Source organism: Capsella rubella, unplaced genomic scaffold (assembly GCF_000375325.1).
Source record: "Capsella rubella cultivar Monte Gargano unplaced genomic scaffold, Caprub1_0 scaffold_6, whole genome shotgun sequence".
Lineage (NCBI taxonomy): Eukaryota > Viridiplantae > Streptophyta > Magnoliopsida > Brassicales > Brassicaceae > Capsella > Capsella rubella.
In genome coordinates, this window is record NW_006238918.1 from 2,746,465 (window position 1) to 2,763,571 (window position 17,107).

Genomic DNA, 17,107 nt, shown 5'->3' on the forward strand with positions numbered 1-17,107 from the left:
TGGAAAATATTTTCAAAACAATATTTAAAAATAAGATTTAATCATGATAATTAGTATTTTATATAATCAATTACAAATAAAACAATAATTATTATGTATTAAAAGAGAATGCTAACTATTTTTCATATAGTAAAATATTAGAAATAAAATCTAACAAAAACTAATGTGTCTATATATATACATATATTTTGAAAATTTTACCTAATTATTAATTTATAATATTGATGGGATCATATATTTACAAAGGATTTTCAAAAAATTTATTATCTTATTATTTTATCGAAATGTGTCTAAAATTACAGTGGTCCCAAGTTTGGACCGGATAAATTTATTAATTTATAGAGATTATTAATTTATCGAGTATTAATTTATAGAGGTTTTACTGTATATTAAAAAGCGAATCGTTGGAAAAAAAACATATACTTATGATTTGTAATAAATACAGATAAGTCTAAATCTTAAACTAAACATAATTCAATTGTTGATAAAAATATGTGCTCAAAATTACACAAAAAAAAAAAGGTGAACAAAAAGTCTTTTTCTTGTGCGTGAGTCTTTAGAGCATAGTCGGTGTCTATATAATCAGGTGTTGTTTATAAATGCGATTCATAGTCGGTGTGCTTTAAATATCAGAGTATTTTTATGTTATTCTTTGCAAATGCTTGTGTTTTCCTACAACTATGAATTTTCGTTCACATATATTATTTGTATACAAAGATCCAAAAGGAGTAAGACCTTCAAAGCATGAAATCGAACGTTGTAGTTGATAATTCAAAAGAGATTGTTGAGTGAAAAACAGATATACAACGTTGCTTTGTCTATCTTGTTGCAAGTCTCTCATAACAGAGGCTTTATTGTGTACAAACAAAGAAGAGTGTTTTTTGCTTCTCGAATCTGAAACTAATCATGTGATGATCTTAATATCTTATTTGGACCTCATAACAATCCCCCACAAAACTAAGTAACAAAAAAACTCACTCAAGGAACAAGCTTGAATATTCACTAAATCCTTTACACATCTTTCTTACATCTAAAACCAAGTGCACTATCTCAGCAAAGGTGCTTTCTAGTTACCTATGAGCTGTTGGTGTACGCGGCAGAGTGTATGGTATCTGACCCATGTTCATTGGTGCACCAGGAACCCCTGAACCAGGGACTGGAGCAGCATGGACTCCGTAAGCAATGTGAGGTGGAGCTGGGAGGTTCACTGGTGTCCCAACTGCTGAGACCATCGGTCCACCTACTGGTTGACCTATCGATGGTGTTCCATACATAGGTGGTCCTGGTGGTGGCTGAGAGACGGCTTGCTTGGCTGATTTGTTTCCTCCTCCAGCAACAACAGTAGAACTCGTATTGTTGTTGTTAGTGCTGTTGTTCTGACCAGTTATTGGTCCTTGTGGCGTCGAGACATCTGCATTGCCAACACTAGTGATATCGTGAATGCTTGATCGCCTTCTGTCTTTGTTCATCGAGTTTAGACGAATGAAATACTTTTGAGCGTGGCTCGCGACTTGGGTCGGTGTTCTTGTCACTACAAAGTTGCGAGAAATGCTACGCCAATCACCTTTCCCGTACTTATCCAAACCAAGAAGAAATAACCTGTAACATTGAAAAGACAAAGACAACAGTTCATCAGAATCATTGCATAGCCATAGGGCAAAAAATTTCAAGCCATAGTATCAAATATGAAAACACACAAACCATTGCCAAACGCAACCTAAAAATCATTTTGACAAATAGATCAAGATGACAGTGGATTAGATGAAGATAATGGCAAAATCTGTTAAAATGGCTTCAATCAGACAAATAAGCATTATTTTTAACTCTCCCAGCAAAAATAATTAATCAACAAATATAGACTTCACTATTACATCGGTTTCCCATATTTTGGCAAGTGAGAAAACAGTCAAGTAATTAATTATATGCTACTTCTATAACCATTCTCCAATATATACTGAACTCCAGTTTTTAATATCCCATACCACTTGTATCTTCAAGACAGTAAAATGAAGACTAATCATCTTTAGAGTAAGAATTTCTTGTCTCTTTCTAAACGGAAGGTAAGGTATCTCCAATAACAGAGCTGGATAGACTAACTATCCTTTTCTCAAGGGTTTCACCATGAAAAACAACATCTAGCTTCAAAAAGTGGTGAAAAAGACGGTCAAAATGGTCCCGGGGGTTAGATAGCATCTCCCCATCATCTTAACATGGTGGATGTAATGATAGAGCAACTAGGACAGGGAAGCAAAGAAAATTTATGAGAACAGCTTTCTCTGTCCCAGGCCAAGTTATAATTTCAATAAAATCTGAGACTTTTGAAAATATCACAGAACCAAACCACTTAAAGAAATTTCTACTTTTCTTTCAAAGCATCCTCTGGAGTTACCTCGGGTCAGTCCCCCTAAAAACAAACCCAATCCTTCTCTCTCCTTTTTTTCATTGAAAGTCTCAGATAGAGGAGACCAAGAACCTAAAGTTTCCAGTGAAAGTCTTGCTTCTAAGTACAGTATGACTCTGAAAACTATTGACTACTCAAAGGTACACAAAATTAGACACCCAACACAATAGTAGTACCTAATATTGTCACTTTAGAAAAATAATTTCAATGTTCTAGAACACAATGAAGACATGGAGCAGAGAATAAACATATATTGGAAAGAATTGAGAAGAAGCAGAAACTGATTAGCAGCATAAATAAAGAAAGATCACCTGTGCTCATCCTCTGTCCATGCAATACCCTTTCTTCGCTCCTGATCGGACTTTGACTTACCTCCTTGGTTAGACTCTCCTGCATGACTATTACCTCCTTTCTTACTGCTTCCTCCTTCATCACCAGCATGACCATTTGATCCTTCAGGAGACCCATAGGCAGGAAGAGGCACACATCCGGACTCAATCCTGCTAACATCTTCAACTAAAAGCTCATAATGTTCTTTAATCTGTTCAACACTTTTTCCAGGAACATCTGCCGCAATCTTCTCCCACCGTTCCTCGGATTCATCAGTATTGCTGGCTAGAGCTCGCTCAAAGGCAATATCATCCTCCCTACTCCACGCAGAAGCATCACTAACTTCCTCCACCGTCATTTTCCAAATCAAAACCGGCCAAATTCTATAGAATCTACCTTAATCCTCCTCCAAAATCTAGGATATCGCACAAAGCAGATTTATGCAAATTTAGAATCTGTGAGGGTTCCAACTAGTGACTAAATAGATTCACAAGTATAACAAAAGCTGAGAAACACACCAAGACTCAGATCTTCAGAGTATCACTGAACCTAATATAAAACTGCCCTGATATTCCAATCAACATCTAACAATACCATACAACAAGTAGACTAGGGGATTACAAAAGAGATGTGGGATTTATACAGGAAGACGAATCGAAAAGCGATTAATTATCTCCTTCCACAAAATCAAATTCCCTAAAAACAAGGGCAGAAAAATAACCCAGCACACACTCTACTGATGAACTAAAACGCAAAGGAGAAAGATGAATCTAACTTATCGTTATAAGCTATTTAAACACGAAGATATATCCGATGGCCAAAGCAATATGGAGATTGAAACCATGAAAATAAGAGGAGGACTGATAGAAGAAGAAGAAGAAGAAAAAAATGTTAACTTTGCAGGGAAATGGAAAATTAGGGGTTTTCTAGGGATTGCAACAACTTGAAGGAGAGAGAGAGAAAGAGAAATCGGAATAACCCAGAAGACGGAGAGAGAGAGAGAGAGAGAGAGAAGGAGAGAGGTCAAAACGCCATTGTTAAAGGGGAAGTTCAAACAAAAGAAACAGTGATAACCATAAGCGCCCACACATTCATTGATTGCAACAGTTTTCACAGCTCAAGTCCTCTGTTATTTCTTTTTCCTTCTTCATTTTTCATTTTTTTGGGTTATGTTGACTCAATGATTCTCATACATTAGTGTACCAGGTTAAAAAAAAAAAAAAGAATTTGTTTGTTGACCAAATTTAAATCATGATGCCAAGGAGTAATTTTACACGCTTATTTTTTTTAACTTTGGAAACAATAATATTTTGTGAATTGCATAGGTGCTTCACTTTTCAATTTTCATTATGCGTTACCATGTGCCTTAGATATTTTATTGGGTGACATTTGGGGTCTTAGGCAATCATTGATGAATAATAATTATTTTGTACGGTGTTTTTTTAATCACAAGGCAATTAAACAAAAAAAAAAATTGTTCAAACTGATGAAACTCAGATTCTCAAATCATACTATATTTTTTTTGTGCAAAAAAAAACCAATGTTTATATAACTTAAAAGTGACGCTTTTCCAACAACAATTGTACAAATTACCAATGAAAATAATAAACTTTCCGGGCTATGCAATATCAGATTCTGTAGTTAGTCATTGTATAGGATTTACTTTTTGCAAATACTATATATTTTTTTCAGGAAGAGTTATTGTTGTTTTGTTTTAAACCCTTTTGAAGTATTTTAAAAGCATAGTAATTAAATTATTTGTTGTCAACAAATTATAAAACAGTTAAAATGTGAAATCAACAAACTTCAAATTTTCTTTAAATAACCAGACCGGATGATCTCAAATTAAAATTGATGACAATTTTTATATACGCGTGAAAAGTCTTAAAATATTATATCTAAAATAGTATATAAGGATCAATCATAATTAGTAGAGATTAAAGACTAGAATGATAAACAAAAAGGGTTTATCAAAAAAAAAGACTAGAATGATAACTCCGATTTTATTTGTACAATTTTAGAATTGTGTTCTACATTCTATTTTGATCGATAGTACGTTATGTTGTATTCATGTGATATTGTAGGGTTAATCAAGCACAAAATCAAAAGTTATGAAGTGAAAGAAAAAACATTTTGCAAGATACAATGAGATATTTCTCCAGAGTTGATAATTAAGTTATTTAAACTATGTAATAATTTTAATTTTATTTACAACTTACTGATTCAGTAGATTAAAAAGATTACCAAAGAAATTGGGAAAAAGGCAAAAAGAGAAAGAAAAGAAAAGGGGTGGGAGAGGTGGACAAAGAAGTTAGGGAAGATGTTGACGTCTTATCCATAAATATCCCACCAAAAAGATCCAATCAGACCGGTCCCCTTCCCTACTTGTTGTCCCTCACACTCACAGGCTCCCTTCTCTTCTTTCTTTTTTATCTTTTTCCCTTTTTTCTCCCATTTTTTTTTATTCCGAATCTCTCTGTCTATCTCTTCCATTATTGTTCTTTTTTTCTTTTTTCTTTTCTAGGTGCTACTTTTTACTCGTTTAATAAACAACTCAGATGCTAGCTAAACAATGGGAAAACTAAAAGACATTACACTTTTGGGTGAATTAGTTACCATATATATTTTGGTCCTAGCTAAGCTAAATTACGAAACCAATCTGGGACTATTATTAGTATTATTATTATTATTATATCAACAAACTAAGAAACTATGTTACAAAATTCAACTATTCCTAACCTATAGCTATTTTCCAGAAAAGGCCAAAAAGAAAACCCGTTGATTATAATTTAGTTCCAATGTAGACTACTTACTTACTTATAAACCCAAAAAGGAGCATCTTTTATTTCAAACATGAAAAGGTTTTGTTTGGTTGGTTCCCAAAATGTGCTCTCATAGTCTTAGTCATAATAATATAACAAAAACAAGCAAACAATGAAGAAAAAGCTGTGTCACCCCAGAAGAGCAAATAGAGACCTCTCTTTCTGATACAACTTGATACAAGTTTAGCATCAACCATTTAAACAAATACAATACCTTCTTGTACTTCTGAAATTCCTTGGCATCCCATATACCCTAAATAGTGTTCTTTCAGATCTTATTTCCATGGAGAAACAAATATCAAATGCCCTGCAAAAACAAAAAAAAATAACAAAACCAAATTCGTAAGGTTAGGCTAGAGCAGGAAGTCTACCTTTTCACATTAACAATCAACTAAGGCTGCTCAAAATCTAGATCTCTGCTTTTATTTAAAGTTGCAACAGATAATTAAAAGAGAGGAATAAAAATCAGCAAGGACTGGAGACGCAAACCTCTGGTTAACGAGGTACTTAAGCAGCAGCCTGTAGCAACTCCCTTTCAGCGCGCTCCCTAATCCTTCTCTCCATCTCTGGCCTAAAGTGTCTTATCAGACCTTGCACGGGCCATGCAGCTGCATCACCCAATGCACAGATTGTGTGTCCCTCGATCTGTTTGGTTACCTCCTGGAGCATATCAATCTCTTCCAGCTTTGCGTTGCCAACTTTCATTCTCTCCATGATCATCCAAAGCCAACCTGTTCCCTCTCTGCAAGGAGTGCACTGCCCACAGCTTTCATGCTTGTAGAAGTAAGAGAGCCTTGCAATTGCATCCACAACATCGGTTGACTTATCCATCACAATGACTGCTGCGGTTCCTAACCCTGATTGGACAGCCTTGAGCGCATCAAAATCCATCAGCACATCCTCGCAAATGTTCTTAGGGATCAGAGGAACTGATGAGCCACCAGGGATGATAGCAAGTAGATTGTCCCATCCACCTCTGACACCTCCACAATGCCTCTCAATCAGTTCCTTGAGAGGTATACTCATCTCCTCTTCGACCGTGCATGGCTTGTTTACATGTCCCGATATACAAAACAGCTTTGTCCCCGCGTTATTCTTCCTACCGAAACTAGAAAACCACTCAGGTCCACGCCTTAAAATGGTAGGCGAGACAGCCACTGTTTCCACATTGGTAACAGTTGTGGGACAACCATATAAACCAGCGTTAGCAGGGAACGGAGGCTTCAACCTAGGTTTTCCTTGCTTCCCTTCAAGGCTTTCAAGAAGCGCAGTCTCTTCACCACAAATGTATGCACCAGCACCAAAGTGGATATAAACATCAAAATCATATCCAGAACCACATGCATTCTTCCCCAAGAGACCAGCTGCATATGCTTCTCTTCTAGCCTTCTCTAGATTCAAACGTTCATTCACATATTCACCCCTGATGTAAATGTACGCCGCACTAGCTCTCATTCCAACACCAGCAATCAAACACCCTTCCAACAATTTGTGAGGGTCATGACGCATGATCTCCCTATCTTTACAAGTTCCAGGCTCACTCTCATCAGCATTGACAACCAAATAGGAGGGACGGCCATCAGATACTTTAGGCATAAAAGACCACTTAAGACCAGAAGGGAAACCAGCACCACCACGTCCACGAAGACCAGATTTCTTCATTTCATTAACAATCCAATCAGTACCCTTGAGCACCAAATCTTTGGTCCTATGCCAATCACCTCTCTTCATCGCACCTTTGAGAAATGGGTCATGTAGACCATAGAGATTGGTAAAGATCCGATCTTCATCCTTGAGACCACCAAAATGAGTCTTTTCCGGAGGCGGAGGAGGTGGAGGCGGCTGTGGAGTGGTAGAAGTTGATGCAGCTTGGGTGCTGAATGATCTCAAAGCTGGAGTCAATCTGTTACTTTCCTTCCAAACGGATACTGCCCTTTGCAAGCCAAGAATCCCCCTCACGGGTGCCTATCATCAAATCCATCCACCATAAAGGTTATATTGCCGATTAATTCAAAGTAACAAACACTAAGACGCATGATTCTGGTTCAAAAGCAAAACTTTGTAGCACGATATCACTGATTTGGTAAAGTTTCTGAGAATGAGATAATCGATAAAACCACTATTTCAACATCACGAAACCAATTAAAGGAATTGAATAAACCCATTCGCTATTGAAAAATCGATAACCTCGAGCAGATCAAAATGACAAATCAAATTACAATCAATCAGAACCAGCTAGATCTATATGAAAGAAGATGTCGCATTTTAAAATTATTCAACTACATAGGAAATAAAGTCTCAAAGTCCGAAAACCCTAACAAATGCGATCGAGAGAAAACCCAAAAAAAAACACATAACCTAAAAATGAATTTGAAGATCATCAAATTGAGTGCGCGAGAACAGATTACATACCATGGAGACAAAAATTTCCGCGAAGTAGTCGTAGAGAGAGAACGGTGTTTGCTCTTGAAGCCACCTGAGACCAACGCGAGTAAGGTGTTGTGTGTAGGTAGCTTGGACGGACCGAGTTATAATCCCTCTCCACCTGAGACCGACGAACTCGAGATGAACTGGTTGGTTTAGATTAGTCCGCGTCTTCTTGATGTCAACTTTTCTAATGTTATATGGGCCTATATTGGGCCTAGCTCAAATATTTCGGTCCGGTATAAATCTATCTTAAAACCCAATAAACGTAAAATATGTGGGTCTGAATATGAAATATATATAAAAAACTATTGGGGATAATTTGTATAGAGAAAACATCTGAGGCGTCTTTTTATAATTTTCTGAGTTTCCAATTGCCTCAAGCCGGCGATTAGCAGAGAGGCGGTGGTCCGTTCGAGAGAGAGGCCCAATTTTGATCAGCTCTTCTCGGCGATTTCTAGGATTTCCCGGTCTCGTTCTGCTTGAGATTCACGTTGTTGGTGAGTGCCGTCTATCTATTGTCTCCAATATGATGATGATTCAATTGATGTAATTTAATCCTAAACTAAAATGTTATACATATTTCTGATGATTGGTTGATTCATTGTATTTAGGTTTGGATTTGTTATGGGAGATTCCTCGGTTTCAACAAGTTCATGGGGTGCCAATATTGGGTTTCAGGTATAATTAAAGTCATATCTAGATGCGTCTGTGTTCTGTTGTTGTTTTGGGATAATTGTGTTTCCTGTGGTTTCTATTTTTCTTTTGATCCCTTAGTGACTGCACCTTAAGGTAATGGTGCAATTGGGTTATTGCAGCTCCTAAAGAAACACGGTTGGCAGGAAGGTACTGGTCTGGGAATTGCTGAACAGGTGAGCTCTTTGATTCTTGTAATTGCTACTTTGGTTAGTATGCTTTTTAATGGTATAATATTTCATACTATAATTATTAGGTATGTTCTTGTGGATTCTCTTGGTTACATGCATGCTCTCCAAGTGTTGTTTCAGTAGTTTTCCTATAAGTATGTGCTTTCCAAATTCCAACTATTTAGTAGTAGCTTTTTTGCGAGTGTCTGTATTTGTCGCTTTACTAGTCATTTTCGATTTCGATTTGTTGTTTTTCGTAATTATAGTCATTGTGTTTAATTTCCCTGAAAATTGCTCTACTTGCAAGCAGGGGATACTGATGCCTATAGACACGGAGGTGAAACATAACAAACTTGGACTGGGAGCAGAGAAACTAAAGATAAAATGGAGGAAGAGAACAATGAAGTCTCAGGCAACCGTTTCTCAAAACAGTGACGAGGTAAGTTACGTTGTATTTTGCCACTGTCCAGTGGTAGGAAATTTTTGGATCTGTTTCTAGCTGTGTTGAATAGACTACAAAAAAGCAAGGAGAATTGACAATTGAATTACTGTGTTTAGGTGTCGAACGTTATGGGTGAGCCCTCCGGATCAAGCAGTTCATCAGCTGCTATCAATTCTTCAAACATTGGGTTTCAGGTATTTATGTTGAGGCGTGTTTTATCTATAATGTCTATGTTTGTTTTCCTTGATTTAAATGGTATAACCGGTTTTAAACCAATGGTATAAATTTGGAATATGCAGCTACTAAAGAAGCATGGCTGGAAGGAAGGCACTGGTCTTGGAATCGCTGAACAGGTAACTTCACATGTGCTTGTTATATCAATTCTGTTTCTGTCTAGCTGTGGAAACGCAGTGTTCCTGCATCATACTTGTTTCCTGCTAGTTGCGGAATGCATTTACTGATGCAATGTCATTCCCGCCACTCAATAAGAATGTTTCACTTTTCTAATTGTTCTTGTTCCGAACAGGGTAGACTGGTGCCTGTACAAGCAGAGCCAAAATATAACAAAAGAGGACTGGGAGCTAAACAACCTGGGAAGAGAAAAGCAGCACAGGCTACAGCTTCTGGACACAGAGAAAAGGTCTGGATTCCCTTATAAATCCGTAACTACCTTATGGTGAAAAAGTGTGCACGCTGATAAAGAGTCTGCATCAGTCAATAGTGTTGGACTTGGTTTTACTTTATCATGTAGCCATGACCGTTCTTGTTTTATTTGTTTTACAATATGCTTAGCGTGCTCCAAATAGTTGGTATTCATTTCCACAGAGTAGAAACTAATAATTCATTTCCGCACTCTAAATTTCAGGATGAAGAAGTCTCAAAGGCCAGCAAGAAACTTTCTAAGAAAATGCGAAAGATGATGGAGCACGAAAAACAGTTACAGGAAAAAGAATTTGAACGAGCCTTCTATAGAGAGTTCTGGCCTGATAATGTATAAACTAGGTTTTCTCATTGACTTGGATGTTCCAAAAGCTTTCTGTATTTACTGCAAAATTAGAATAACTCTGTTTCCTTTTGCCTTGATCAATGAAGAGAAATAGTTATAGAATCATTTGTTCAATTCTCTCTACCAAACATTCATCTGTAGACTGACGAATCGACCTTTTGACAATTATAAACATTCTTAAAGGAAAAAAGAAAGAAAGATAATGAACGTAAAATTGCAGACAATGCAAGCAAAGGTTTTGCTTGTAAGTTTCTAATTTGTATGTTCATGTGCCTTGCATTGGCTTACTCATGCATATAGCATGACCATTTCACTTTACATTGTGGAAGAAAATGGAATAAATGATCTGATTCAAACATGAGACTTGTGAGTTACTGGAAATTCTAGCTTTGGGTAATTACAAGACTAATTTTTGTCTGCTGAATTCACATTTTCTTGTTTTTAAAATTAAAAAATGATATATTTAGTTAAAATAAATGGGCCGAGTAAGGAAGGCCCATTAAAACGTCCTAAATAAACAAAAATTGTTATATCTTCTTCCTTCGCTTTCGTCGTAGTTTCTGACAAGCTTGCCTTTTCTGCAGTGCTCCGCCGCATCCGAAGCCGTCTTTTCAAATCGTCGAGCTTCAACAATGACGTCTCTTCTCCTACCTTCATCTCAATTTCTCCAAACTAGAAGGCAGAGCAATGGCCAACGATTGCTTCTCCCTCGAACACAACTACTGTTCGTCCCACTACCCCCTCTCCGCCAGCTGAGACCGAAACAAATCTCTGTTTCCGCCGCAGCGTCGAAGAAACAATCTGAGAGTGTCACAGCTCCGACTCCGAGTGCGAAGAAGAATTCGAGCGTGGAGGAGGAAACAGAAGAGGAAGTAGAGGAAGATATGTTGTGGATTCAGGAGAAGGCGTTGGACCTAGTCGAGTTCACTGGATCGGTGACTCAGGCGATTCCAGGTCCTCGAGTTGGAAGTAGCAAATTGCCGTGGATGCTCGCCGTTCCGTTAGCTTACGCCGGCGTCACTTTCGTCACTGCTTTTGTCAAAACCGTTCAGAAGTTCTCTTCTCCTAAAGCTCAACGCAGGAAACTGGTCTCTGAACTGTTTCAGTTCTCCATCTATCTATCTATCTATCTCTTTTGTGATCCTTACTTGAAGAAAATAACTAATTCAAATTTTGGTTTTCTTTTGTTTTGTTTTTATGAATATGTGCAGGTGAATCAGAATGCTATGCTTTGCAGATCTATAGATGAGCTATTACGGAAAGATGGAACAGTGCATAGCTCTGAGCTTAAGGCACTTGAACAAAAGGTCTGAATATAATGTATCAGTCATCATTGATCTTAAACTTAAGCTCATCTTTTCAATCCAGAATTTGACATTGGAATGCTGACATTGTTTTTCAACATCCAGACAGAGTTCAACATGGACGAGATATTGCGGAAATACATTCGCTATGCGTTGAATGAGAAACCGTTTAATCCCGACCTTGTTGCTGATCTTATTCATCTAAGAAGAGCTTCTGGTTTGAATGATTCTCAGATTCCTGAGATTTTAAATGAGATCTCTCGTCGCATTGTTAAAGAAAAAGGTAACCAAACAAGCCTAAGGTTATCTCCATTGGTCTTCTTTTATTGCTATTTGACATATTTGGTTTTGCAGGTCCGGTAGTGATGAAAATGCAAGGGTTTACAGAAAAAGGATTCAAGAGAAAACTTGCTGTGCAGGCGCTTTTTGGAAAAATTTACTATCTTTCTGAGGTAATGGCATACCGAAACGTTACTTTTACCTGAGATAATCTGCTTACTCTCTCAACATCTTCATTATGAAGCCAAATATGCATACAATGTTCTAACTTCTTTCATTCTCTTTTCAATAGCTTCCTGACTTTTGCTCAAAAGACAACTCCTTAATCGTCAAGGAAATATTCGGAGTTACAGAGTAAGTTATAACTCTCAAATCGCATCTTTATTCTTGTGCTTTTACAACCTTTGACTTGACCATATCTCTCTACAAAACATTTCAGTGAAGACGCAGAGAAGCTGCGGATACATGCGCTTGCTGAAGCTGGAGACATAGAGGCACTCGAGAAAATGGTGGAATTTGAAAAAACAGCAGAGTCTTCCTCGGATAAAGAAGAAGATTCAAATGCAGAAGATGACTCAAACACAACTCCTTAAGATGTTTGTTCCAATACCATTTTCAACACTAGGATTCTTTCCAAGGGGTTTTTCATCTTCTGTTCTTTGGCTTATATCACAAGTTTGTTCACAGCAGATGACGTCTGATTTCAACCAAAATTTGTCTTTGCGATAAAGCATGACACTACTTGTAATAGGAATTTACTCCATCTGAAATGCAGCACATCAATACAAGTCGTGGCTTATATTAAAAGAAACATCGTCTTTGCTAAGTCTAAACTCTTACAGATATAAAAGGGAAACTAAAAAAAGGACTCAATAAGTCAATATACTTTAGCTTCTATTTTAGTATAAGCTCTTCTACAAGCACAGATTTTACTTACACAAGCCAAAGTACTAACTAAAACTCTTCTGTGTCTGAAAATGGATTTCGCTTTTGGTGCTAACCTAATACACCTTGAAATGTAAAATCCTCAGGGCATAGGAACATGTATTGATGTACCAGATCGGCAAATGTTCACTTTCCTGGAGTTCAAGAGTTTTAATTCTCAATATAAATCGTCCATCAGGCTTCGCGGTACAGTCTGAAAGGTGTACCTGATAACTTGAGGCTACAGATTTCTGAGTTGACTTTCCAGTTTCACACCTATAAAAGTGTTCATCAAACTGCCTCCTTGAGATTGAATGTTCTGACAGTTTCCCTTGCGTGGTCATGTTCATGGAGCTCGACTAGTATTCTCTTTAACCTGCGGGCGAGACCAGTAGTTTCCAAATCGTCCAGTCCTGAGGCAAGCCTTTTCTCGAGATTTCTTCTAAGCGTCAGAGTACAATCCACAAGAGGTTGCAGCGGACGACTGTAAAATTAATGAAAACATTTTAGTATGTTCACACGAAGGTTTAACATAACTTGGTATAGTTCTGATAAAAGATACTGATGTGAACCAAATGAAGATAAATAATGATGATGACTTGTCTAGGGTTGCGATTCCAAAAAAAGTATAATGACCAATACTCCTGATTTTGAGGGACGCACCTAGTTTTTTCCAAGATAGAAGTATGTAATGTACATATCTCAGTCCCGATTCAATAGCATTGCACTCGTAAAAATAATACCTTAATTTTGGGTGCAGACGGATTGTAATTGAGATGATAAACGATATTCACACATGATGTAACTATAATGATTCACTACAACGAATCATGAGCAAGCAAAAGCGAAAATTATAGATTTGATTGGTATATCATTGTTACCTGTGGGTTCTTGTGACGCTTGGTCCTGTCCATACTCCAGACAAAGAAGCAACGATCCTTTCAGTTCTTGTCACAGCATCATGGATATTAGATGCAATGCTTCTGACATGGGGTAGAACTTTTCCAAACAAAAGGTCACTAAGAGCCAAATTCTCCAACACTGGAAGCGCCAGGATGTCTTTCCACATACATATGTTTCTCATAAGACGGATTGATGTCCCAAACCTATATGCTGCAACTTGTGGAGCATTCGGTACAGCCTTCAATATCAGAGGATCCCATGTCGGAACCTGGAGAATAAAGAAAGAATCAGAGGAAATCATTAGTCCAGTATCTCATATCAGACTCAATGGGGATTATAAGGAATTAGCAAGAGATGTAAAATTTTCAATTCTTACACTAATAGCTGCAATGGCTTCAACAAGGCGGGCACGAATAGCAGTAAATAGTTCCGCTAGGGCCTCACTTGAAGCAGGAACATAATTTGTCACCAAGCTTGTAGCAGCAACAGCATTTCTTGTCTCCCGAGTGCTAAGTATATCCCAACAACGAACAATCTGGTGGTGCAAAATGGGAATCGCAACCTTTTCCACTAGCTCAGGGACAAGGTTGGCATCAGTATCATCTGGGGCAAAATCATCCCCATCTTCTGGCTTCCCGTAATCAAATAGCAACCCATGCCTGGAGACACAAATTGCAAGTCAGATCCCTTCCAAAAATGTAAAACTAATGGGTTTAGCACACACGCTCAGAGACTAATGTTTGCGAGATAGTATAAGTGAACTGTGTTCTGACAATGTGGATAATTAGGAAAGTTGGAAATCACGAGTAGCTTACCATTTCATGTCAAAGAAATCCACATCTTGATGAAGAGGATCCCATTTCAAAAGCTCCAGTCTTACGTAAGGTGAAAAAATGGAAGGAACGGTCAAAGACATGTAAGCATCCCGATAAGTAGATGAATAGTCTCGCTTCCACCTCTCAAATCTTGCCTTCACCCTTGAAAGCTGGGAGTACTCCTCAGATGCATCACTAAAGACCTTATCAGCACACTGAAGTAAGCTATCTCTCGTCTCCTTATAAGCTGAAGCCTCACTGTCACTCTCATCGGTGCTTGATTCTCCTTCTATTTTCAAAGAAGATCCATCAATCTCCATGGCTGCTGCACGCTTATTTTCAAATCGAGCCCGCCTTTTCTGCCTATCTGCAGCCCTCTGTTCCACTTCCCTGCGCTTCTGAAGGTTTTCGTCTCTGCCAAATTCGTCAAGCTTAACCGGTTGATTTGTCTGCTGTCTTAAAGAAGCAGAGGCAGCCAACGCAGCACTTGTGGCAGCAGCAATCACAGAAGTACTCCTTCCTTGTTTGTTAAGAACTGCCGTTGCTGCTTTCACAGCGACCCCCAACTCTACCATTTCATCATTGTTATCTGCAATTCTCCTTTCTAGAATAGACAAAGCATGTTTTTCATTAAGTTCCTTCATCTGATCTTCAATTTCCTCAATTATGGAACCCTTATCCTGCAAAAGAAAATTCACAACAATCATTAGGAGTTTTGTTCTAACAACCAGTTGGCTTGCAACATAAGCAATATGTAGATGACCAAAGACACATCATTATATTAAAGCATACCTGCATGAAGTCGCAGATAACAGAAATGAAGTCTCTGAGTTTTTGCATGAAGACATACTTGTCTCCCGCTGCAGCTAGAGAACTTTCAAGAGCTGTGATACTCATCAACGAAGCAGTCAAATTCTCATCTGTCTTGGTAAGCGAGGATAAGGTTTTCGCGTGAGACTCCTGGAGAATAATTCAGAAAAAAATGCAGGTCATCAGCAACCAGATCAAATAGTAAAGAGATCCACTACTCAAACCTCTGTGTGGGCTACATTTAAAAACTCATCTCAACTAATAATCAACTAGAATAACATTAACAGTATAAAAAAATACAATGATATTACCCAAACACCAGGAGAAGGCAACAGATGAATAGGAAGAAGCCAAGTTCATAGAGCAATACCTTAAGCTTCTTAACATTGTCTTGCAATGCCTTCTTGGCAAGCTCGGATTGTTGTGACATCGGTAGCGTATCAACACTAGTAGCTGGACCAATAGTAGGAGGCACAGAAACATTCGGCATTGGTATCCCAGCATGATAAGCATACATCTGTGGTTGCTGTTGTGGTGGTGGCTGCTGGTTAGGATGCAAAGGCACGCCAATTCCATTACTACTTACAGTCCTATGAGACCCTTCGTCCATTCTTTTACCAATACCCTTCTTAAATTGCTCTTCCTCCCACAACTTCTCTTCTTCATCCTCATCCTCATAAAAACTAGTTGTCGTGGTTTCTTTAGCAGTAGGATTATCATCACCAAAATCAAACACACCTTTCTTATCACCTTTGTGCGGTCTAGCACCGATGAAAATTCCCTGAAAATCTGCATCCTCATCGCTGACTCCTTCAAGAGCAGTATGATTTGCGGTACCACCATCCAGTGATATATAATCAGGCGCCGGTGCTGAACGTGACTGCTTCATCTTCTCTTTATTGGCTCTAATAACAGCTGCCTGATTGGCAAACGCATCTTCAGGGCAGTCATCTTCCCCTTCCTCATCGAAGTCCAAATCCGAAACCTGTTTGACCACATCCTTCAGACTCTGCTGCTCATGGTTCTGCGGTGGTTTGATTAAACCCTTAAGTAAAACCTTGGGCTCGGCAGTGGCACTAGGGCGAGAATACGGAAGCGTCCGTGTGTTCTTCTGGAGCTCAAGCAGCGCTTCTTTCGTATAAGAGCCGGCTTGGGGAAGCACGTTAGAAAGCGGAGTAACGGTGGAGGAAGAAGAAGAAGAAGAAGAAACAGGACGATGTTCCTTGGTGGAAGAGTGTTTGTGAGAAGATCCCGAACCGCCGAGACGCGAAGAGGATTTGACACGGTCTCTCCCATTCTTAGGCTTTATCGTCACACGGAGAGCTCCATCTTCTTCCTCCTCCTCGTCGTCAGCGAAGCTTAGGAGTTTCTTCTTCGGAGCAGGCGCTGAGAGTTTTTTAGGTTTCGACGAAGGAAGAGCCGAGGTCGGTTTTGTCGCAGCGGTAGCATCTTTACCGTCGACTTCATCGTCACCGTCGTCCCCGCGCCTCCGGAAATTCCTAGGACGGTTACTCCCCATTCTCTCTTTTTGAATTAGGGATTTTACAGTTTGGGATCGAGACTTTGAATAAGGGAATTGGGATTGAGCTAATTTAGTTTGTTTTCTGATCCCTCCCTGTGCTTGCTTATATGTCATAGAATACTCAAAAAAGGAAATTTTGTTTTTTAAAAAGGAAACTAATATAACCCTAATAAAAATTATTTTTTTATTTGAACATAAAGTCATAAACTAATATAACCCTAAGAATCATTTTTATAGAAAATCAGATAGAAGGCAATTG

General features: G+C 38.3%; 5 protein-coding genes across 7 annotated transcripts; 2 read left to right on the forward strand and 3 right to left on the reverse strand.

The window, feature by feature from the left end:
• Positions 1-784: 784 nt before the first annotated feature.
• Positions 785-3,874, reverse strand: LOC17881346 (transcription factor SRM1). Its single transcript, XM_023781207.1, has 3 exons — positions 3,250-3,874; positions 2,713-3,146; positions 785-1,599 (listed from the first exon to the last, which is right to left on the reverse strand). Exons 2-3 carry the CDS (start codon positions 3,087-3,089, stop codon positions 1,071-1,073), a joined length of 906 nt encoding a protein of 301 aa, XP_023636975.1. The 5' UTR covers positions 3,090-3,146; positions 3,250-3,874; the 3' UTR covers positions 785-1,070.
• A 1,670-nt stretch (positions 3,875-5,544) lies between these two features.
• On the reverse strand, positions 5,545-8,130 carry LOC17882496 (NADH dehydrogenase [ubiquinone] flavoprotein 1, mitochondrial). The gene is made up of 3 exons (XM_006287371.2): positions 7,966-8,130; positions 6,043-7,518; positions 5,545-5,860 (listed from the first exon to the last, which is right to left on the reverse strand). The coding sequence occupies exons 1-2, from the start codon at positions 7,966-7,968 to the stop codon at positions 6,061-6,063; spliced, it is 1,461 nt and encodes a 486-aa protein (XP_006287433.2). The 5' UTR covers positions 7,969-8,130; the 3' UTR covers positions 5,545-5,860; positions 6,043-6,060.
• Positions 8,131-8,329: 199 nt separating this feature from the next.
• On the forward strand, positions 8,330-10,405 carry LOC17881113 (G patch domain-containing protein 8). Of its 3 annotated transcripts, none has more exons than XM_006288617.2 (8): positions 8,330-8,477; positions 8,592-8,658; positions 8,770-8,849; positions 9,154-9,282; positions 9,402-9,479; positions 9,585-9,638; positions 9,812-9,925; positions 10,151-10,405. In XM_006288617.2, exons 2-8 carry the CDS (start codon positions 8,634-8,636, stop codon positions 10,280-10,282), a joined length of 612 nt encoding a protein of 203 aa, XP_006288679.1. In that variant the 5' UTR covers positions 8,330-8,477; positions 8,592-8,633; the 3' UTR covers positions 10,283-10,405. The 3 variants fall into 3 exon arrangements, with proteins under 3 accessions (XP_006288679.1, XP_006288680.1, XP_023636857.1); XM_006288618.2 differs by having other exon boundaries at positions 8,796-8,849; XM_023781089.1 differs by lacking the exon at positions 8,330-8,477 and having other exon boundaries at positions 8,755-8,849.
• A 420-nt stretch (positions 10,406-10,825) lies between these two features.
• LOC17883537 lies at positions 10,826-12,662 on the forward strand. Its single transcript, XM_023780221.1, has 6 exons — positions 10,826-11,379; positions 11,503-11,598; positions 11,701-11,878; positions 11,950-12,047; positions 12,167-12,228; positions 12,314-12,662. Exons 1-6 carry the CDS (start codon positions 10,924-10,926, stop codon positions 12,465-12,467), a joined length of 1,044 nt encoding a protein of 347 aa, XP_023635989.1. The 5' UTR covers positions 10,826-10,923; the 3' UTR covers positions 12,468-12,662.
• Positions 12,614-16,933, reverse strand: LOC17884107 (transcriptional repressor ILP1). The gene is made up of 6 exons (XM_023780220.1): positions 15,697-16,933; positions 15,309-15,476; positions 14,517-15,196; positions 14,078-14,360; positions 13,680-13,969; positions 12,614-13,282 (listed from the first exon to the last, which is right to left on the reverse strand). The coding sequence occupies exons 1-6, from the start codon at positions 16,843-16,845 to the stop codon at positions 13,090-13,092; spliced, it is 2,763 nt and encodes a 920-aa protein (XP_023635988.1). The 5' UTR covers positions 16,846-16,933; the 3' UTR covers positions 12,614-13,089.
• Between the last annotated feature and the right edge of the window lie 174 nt (positions 16,934-17,107).